The sequence below is a fragment of the Eschrichtius robustus genome, chromosome 13 (genome assembly GCF_028021215.1).
Source record: "Eschrichtius robustus isolate mEscRob2 chromosome 13, mEscRob2.pri, whole genome shotgun sequence".
NCBI classification, from domain to species: Eukaryota; Metazoa; Chordata; class Mammalia; order Artiodactyla; family Eschrichtiidae; genus Eschrichtius; species Eschrichtius robustus.
The window spans coordinates 12498714-12506262 of record NC_090836.1 but is presented as its reverse complement, the minus strand read 5'-3'; the positions used below and the strand labels follow the sequence as shown (position 1 = coordinate 12506262).

General features: G+C 40.6%; 1 protein-coding gene across 1 annotated transcript; it reads right to left on the bottom strand.

Annotated features, from left to right (window-relative positions):
• Nucleotides 1-651: 651 nt before the first annotated feature.
• On the bottom strand, nt 652-7549 carry PDE6H (phosphodiesterase 6H). The gene is given in 4 exon segments (XM_068561926.1): nt 652-976; nt 3527-3567; nt 4706-4858; nt 7449-7549. Coding segments are annotated over 4 exon segments (372 nt in total). The 3' UTR covers nt 652-899.

The window sequence follows — 7549 nt, the reverse complement described above, 5'->3', positions numbered from 1 at the left end:
CAAAGCAACCAAGTCAGACAGAGGCAGCCCTTGAATTGCACAATTGCCTTGAAAGCATTGGGGAAAGGTAGCTATGTGCACATTACATTTGACACTACTTCAGCGGTGAAGCAAACCATTATTTTATTTTTCCGATTCCACTACCTATCTTTTGCATCTGAGTCTAAACTTTAAAGGATACAAATCTTTTCAATCAACTGAATCAAGGCACTCAGAAGGCTCAGAGTCTTGAGTTTAAATCTCCAGTTTGCCAACAACTCAGAACTGTACAATTTAAAGCTGCATCAGATCTCAGGGATAACCTAGTCCAGTAAAATTTAGACCCAGAGAGGCCATGATTTACAAAGTTACAAAGCAGAATCAGAACTTGACTCTTAATCCTATGCTCTTTTGCATGCACTGTGCTTATTTCCTGTGTGACTGTGCCTTCTTTGTTTAGTTGGGTCTCAGAACAGGGCATCAGATACTTGCATATAGCATTTAATAGAACTTCATCATGAGATTCGAGGTATCTCCTTTATTAAAGAAAAAGGTAGAGGAGTGACATAAATGGTATCTTAAAAGCCTAATACCAATCATAATGGATGCCTAGCAAAAACAGATTTGAAGGACTTAAACTTTAGAGAAATACGGATGACTTCTAACCAGCTGATAGGAAAAAGTGGTAATGTTTGAAAGGCCCTATCAAAAGTTGATTTCACCCACTATTCTGAGCTAAACTATACTGCATGAGAGAGTCTGACACTAAGAGAACTCTTAGTAGTAACTTAAGGGAAATGACTGCGTAAGCCAAAGAAACCATTTCCGACAGCTGTATGTCAAGACTCTGGCAGATCAATAGGGCAGAAGTAACCAAAGTTACAGCAGATGCTGTTGAGAGTGGCAGAACCTCTGGTGCCTCAGATGATCCCAAACTAAGCGAGCTCGTGCAACTCTAAGTGGCTGAATGCCTCCCAAGGACAAATCACCGTGATATCTGCAAGGGAAAAAAGAAGAACTTATAAGCCAGTCTCACCCCTAGGAGAGCCTCTTCTGCTCAAAAGGGCATCCTTCAGGCAGAGACCCCTCACCCCTCCCTTCCATATGCTGTCCAGATGACGGGGAAGTTGTCTAGAATGGCCCTTCAGCCCAGGAAGGATCAGACCAGTTGTTTAATCCTCTGCAGGGCTCTGATTCCCCCAGAACAGGCTCCCAAGGTATTTGTGTTGGTTTTATTCTGCATCCTTTTTGGGGAGATAATCCAAGGCTTTTGACTGGGGCTATCCTGTGGGAGTGTAGCTCTCTGATCACACGGAGTCTCACAAAACCACTAAAGAGGGAACAGAGGTGGAATTCTAGTTAGGCCAAGGGTTAAAGTAAGAAAGAAATAGGGGCGCTTTAAATTCCCATGGTCTGGAAATCCAGTCTCCTAACTCTTTACCAATCCAGACGTGTTCCTTGGGCTTCTCTGACTGCTCTTAAGCTCCTTTACATTCTGAAATGCCTATATCCCACCGCCTACTGGGAAGTGATCTCAAGGCATCATCTCATCCAGTCTCTTGCATCAGCAATAAGATATTATTGTTCCTGAATTACAAGGAAGCTGGCTGATACCCAGAGTGATTAAACACCCAGCAAAAAATCTCACAGTTATAGAGATTGAACTAGAACCAGATCAAAGACTTCAGAATTTCCATCAGTATAAACCTTTTGCCACTATTCCAAATACATTGGCAGAGTTAAGGATATATTCCAGAGTCAAAAGTGAACTTGCTGGTCTTATACACACCTGGCCAAAATAGAGAAGCATTTGATTTAGAAGAGTAGCATATGAGCTTTATAAAAGTGGCTAGAAATTCTATTTGAGATCCGAGGAGTGGCATTAGACAATAAAAAGTAGATATGCTGAGAGTTGCCCGGAAAGGACACTGATTGCTCTGAGTGCCACCATTTATCAAAAGCGTATTGGATGAGCTGGGAAAATGTGGTGACACGAAAACCTGCCCAAGGAAGTTTATAGCAGCTTTATTCATAATTGCCAAAACTTGGAAGCAATCAAGATGCCTATCAATAGGATAAATAAACTGTGATACGACCAGATAATGAAATATTCAGTGATAAAAAGAAATGCACTATCAAACCATGTAAAGACATGGAGGGAGCTTAGATAAATATTATTAAGTGAAAGAACTCATACTATATGATTCTAACTGTAGGACCATCTGGAAAAGGCAAAACTATAGAGACAGTAAAAAGATTAGTGGTTGTCAGAAGTTTACGGGGAGAAAGGGATGAACAGGTAGAGCTCAGGAGATCTGGGGGGCTAGTGAAGGTATTCTGTGTGAACCTGTAATGGTGGATACAGGATATTGTGCATTTGTCAAAACCCATGGAACTGGACAACACAAGGAATGAACAAGCTATTTCAGTTAATAACAACGTATTAATATTGGTTCATGAAGTATAACAAATGCCCCACGATAACGCAAGATGTTAATAATAGGGGAAACGATGTACAGGGGGAGGAAGGTGGCAGAGGGGGTCTATAGGAACTCTGTACTTTCTGCTTAATTTTCCTATAAACCTAAAACTGCTCTAAAAAATAACGTCTATTAATTTTTAAAAGGATTTGCAGGGGACTTCCCTGCTGCAGCAGTGGTTGGGAGTCCGCCTGCAGGTGCAGGGGACACGGGTTCGAGCCCTGGTCTGGGAGGACACCACATGCCGTGGAGCAACTGGGCCCCTGCGCCACAACTGCTGGGCCTGAGCTCTGGAGTCCGCGAGCCACGACTGCTGAGCCCGCGCCCCTAGAGGCCGAGCTCCACAACGGGAGAGGCCACCGCAATGAGAAGCCCGCACACCGTGGCGAGGAGTGGTCCCTGCTCGCCGCAGTTAGAGAGCTCCCGTGTGAAGCAGCAGAGACCCACTGCAGCCAAAAATAAATAAATAGAATAAATAAGTTTTTTAAAAAGGATATGCAGTAATTTGCATGCATTATCCAACAAATAAAAATTCTAGCCAATTCAAAAATATTGTACCGGATACTTTCAGTATGCAGGGCCCTGTTCTGGGTGCCAGAGGATGTGTGAAAGAAGGAAGTAGGTGAGGGAGTCGTTGGCCCGGTAGAGTGAAAAGGCTCTCCTGGCCCCACCCTTGTTTCCAGTACCTCACTCCGTGGCCTCAGATTGTCACTTAATTCCTCTATGTCTCAGATTTCTCTTCTGAAAAATAAAGTTGGTCTAGACTCACTCGAAGAATCCTTCTACCGTGAAAGACCACAATTCATCACTGTACGCCCTCAAGAGTATTTAACAAAACACAAAGATTCATTAAACTTTGGGGCAAGTCTGATTTCTTTTAGAGTTTTAGCCTCTGGGCACACACATACTTATTTAGGAAGCTAAATTAAAACCCCACTTTTCTAGGTCTTTAAAGAACCTGCTGCCTGAGGTATTTCTGGTAACTTTCAACTGCCCCATGTGGCCTGAAGTAGAAAAAAGGGTGAAAGTCCAAGGGTAAAATTCACTGAAATCTTTGGGTGGCTCACCTGTTCCTAGTCCCTCCATGCCCGGAATGTCATCTCCAAACCTATGGAAAAAAATACAAGAGAAATTAGCTGATATCGGAGCCAAAGGATCCTGGAATAAGTCATGTGAAGAGTTTCCAGATTCGAACGGAAAGAAGAAGAAGTTTAAGTTTTTGTATTTGAGAAACCCCTTCTGTCTGCATTGAACTGGGGCAAAGGAAATGGCACTCAGGCAGGTTTTAGACAATGTATCCCAGAGGAGGGATAGTTTCTCCTCTGTAAAAATTTAACTCAAGACAATTGAGAGCCAGAAAAAAAAAAAAAAAGAGATCAGTGGGGCAATTTAGTTAAGCTCCACTTTTTAAAATAGAAATTGGAATGAGAAAGCAATATGAAAGTCATAAAAATGATTAATTTATCCATTTGTTTAGTTTATCCAAAAGTACATATTAAGCATCTACTATGTCCCTGGCATTGTGTTAGGCCCTGGGAGTTAAGGAAAAAAACAAACACACGAATTTTCTCTGAGGGATCTCAGTCTCAGGGAACAGATGACAAGAAATAAATATAATATAAAATAACACAAGTTACCATCGCTGAATGTAGAAAATGCAAACATGGAAGTAATGATAATGTTTGTCTAAGGGAGTCAGCAATGGCTTTCAGAAGAAATTAACATGAGTGTGTGTTGAAAATAAGCAAGATTTTGCCAAGAAGAGAAAGAGAAAAACAAAGAACTGAAGAGAGAAGATTTGAAGGCATAAAAATAAACGGTGTGTTCTAAAAGTGGCCAGTGTTTCTGTGTTCCAGATTAAAGCACAGGTTACATCAACGAAGGAGAGTGGTCAAGAAAAGTCTGAAAGGTCAAGTCGAAGGTCACTGTGAAGTTTCCATTTTCCATGTTAATTCTGACTGTAGATCTGGGAGCTGACGGAGAAAGGATTCCAGGACTGAAAACATGATTCAGCAAAGATTCTGTTAGATAGGAAAACAGAGGGTGGGGTTGGAAATTTTTATAAGTCTATTTAATATTGTGAGCATTAACTTCTTAAAACCAAAGCACTCTTTTTTTTTTAATAGACCTTTATTGGAGTATAATTGCTTTAAAATACTCTGTTAGTTTCTGTTGTACAACAAAGTGAATCAGCTATATGGAGGGATAAAAACAATAGAAAGTCTTCTTTTTAATCTTGGTCTTACCCTTTCACACCTTTCTTAGGAGGCTTGCTCTTGAACTGACGAGTCTGCCTCTGCTTGAACTTGGGGGGTCCGTGGCGTGGGGTGGTGGGACCTTGGTTTGAAGTTGGAGGGGCCAAAGTAGAATTGTCACTTATTCTGCTGGTCCTTGGGGGGCTGATGGTTTTCTTTCAGGCTCCTTAGACAGTAAGAGAAAAAAAGAAGACCCTTCAAGGTATGAGAACCATTACATATTAGACCCCGACGATAAACTGGAGGTGGGGAGAAAAGCACCTTGATAAAGAAGCTCAGTATCTTGTGTTGACACCAAAAGGGAGAAGTTATCACCTTTTAAAGGGATTTTTAAGAGAATGTGGTATAAATCAAGGGAGGCGCTCAGTATAGTGGGATATAGACTGGCAACTGATGGAGTTCAAAAATCTAGGTGGATTTGTTGTTCCAATAAATCTGCCACTAACTTTCTATGTGAATTTATTATAATGATGTCCTTCTGTTTGATCACCAGTTCCACCATCTATAAAGGGAGAGAAATGAACTAAAGAATATCTATAGTCTTTGCAGCACTGAAAAATTCTTTAAGCTTTACATATTTTTCCATCTAGCTATAAAATAACCTGACTCTAAATGTTTACTGACCCATTTTTTATGGCCTTTGTTCTTTATGCTCCTTATTTTATTTACTTCTCATGTGATCCAGAGACTTCTTTCCTAGTTCTAGAGATGACAGTGTAGTAGTCTGGATAGGGGAAACTCTGAACCTGGTATACCAACACCACAGAAGTGTTCAATACATCCCAATACACACACACACACACACACACACACACACACACACAAACACACAGAAGACAGTGTGGGGTGATTAAGTAGTAAGTGTGTGCTTTAACTCCACATCCAGATATAAAGTTTCCTAGCCACATATTTCTCAGAAATCTTCAACATTTTCTCCTATCTAAATCAAGGAGCTATCCAATATGATTTTCCCAGACTTTCATTTTAGCTACAGAAATGTACGTAGTCATTCTTCAAGTACAAATAAAAGAACATAACAGATTTTTATTACATGTTACAATAACATGTAATAACAAATTAGCATGATTTATGCTAAGCTAAAGAATATTCTTCTTTCTCCTTTTCTATCACAAAAGTCGATAGCACTTAATCTGGGAAGGAAGATTCTGAAAAAACCCCACAGAACTTCCAAACAGCCTTAATCTCCCACCTGGAGCCAAACCGTCCATAATCTACTGCCTGGGAGCTTGTTTTCATAGAATTCCGTATTTCATTCATTATAGATTTATGCTAATATTCTTAACTTCAATTGTTCCCAACAATGTTTGGCTCACGCTAACCATCTTTTCTCTCTCTCTGCCACACTGCACATCCTTCAAAACTTATATTGTATAACTTTATCAACTTGTTCTTATTACTCTCAAAATCATGTAAAATTATTAATAAATCCTTGCCTCCAAGGTATTTTTCCCTATTTTCTCTTCCCCAATTACTATTTTAATTCTCTCCTGGCCAGTCCTCAACTTGTTCAATAAAAACACATTGACTACTCTGTGAGCTGGAACCAGGGATGGTGAAACTGGCCAGGGTCCTGGATCAACTTCACATGCAATGGACCTTGTCTTAATCCCCCACTGGAATATGCTCCAGGAGGCTGCTTTTTCAGTCTTTGTTCATTTCTGTAGCCTCAGAACCTACAACAGTACCCGGCCCATAGTAGGTACGCCATATACATATTTGTCAGATGAGTGAATAAATAAATAAAGAGAACTAATGCTTTGAAACTTGGGTCCTGAGATCCTGACCCTGTGACCTTCTCCGTCAAACCGTAGGTAAAGCATCAGCTGATCTTCACCTCATAAAGCCCTCAGTGGCTTTAGAAAATATGCTGCCAACTCCTCTGCTCACTGAATCCAGTTCTTGTGCTGCGGGCCCTCTCCTTCCCTGGTAAACAGGCAAAGTTTGTGCCTCTCCCAAGTGTGGTTGGGACCATGGGAATGTCTTGGCGGGCAGCCAATAGCAGTGTTACTCTCTGACTGTGCCACCAGTAACTGACACATCCCAGCTCTGCCAAAGCCACAGAGGAAAACTGGAGAATTTCCCTCAGATCAAGCTTTTGGACTTCCCAATTCTTTCATCTAGAGAGCCTCCTAGGCTTAGGATTGCCACATTGAGCAAATAAAAATATAGGACGACCAGTTAAATTTGAATTTCAGCTATACAACAAATGATTTTTTTTCTAGTGTAAGTATATCCCAAATATTTCATGGTACGTACTTATACTTAGAAACTTGTCTTGTTGTTGTTTATCTGAAATTCAAATTTATCTGGGCATCTTCTATGTTATCTGGCAACTCTAACTGAAATCCTACTATGTTACATCCAAAGTCTGTAATGTGAGAGTCTAAGGTAACCTTAATCAGTCAAATCACCCTTCAGGGGGCAAAACAGTGTAAAGAGTAGATGCTTTAGAATCAAATAGAAATAATCTCAAATTCCTGCTCCACAAAACTGTTTATGTGACCTTGGATAAGTTGCAAAACCTCTCTAGGTCTCACTCCATCTATAAAATGAATCAAATAATATCTTCTTTTTAGGGTAATGGGGAAAATAAGAGGGAATAATATAGAGTGTTTGGTGAAAAATACTCAAAAAGGAGTAACCTTTTTATAGTAGACCTTCTGGCAGACAAGGAAGCCCTGCAAACAAATTTATGGTTTCAACATAGGTTCACCTGGACTCCCACACCCTTTCCTCCAGGCCATCTGCTGAAGGGTCCTTGTCAAGCACCAGAGAGGTAATTGCTACCTGCACTTGCTGGGTAATCCTCTGCAT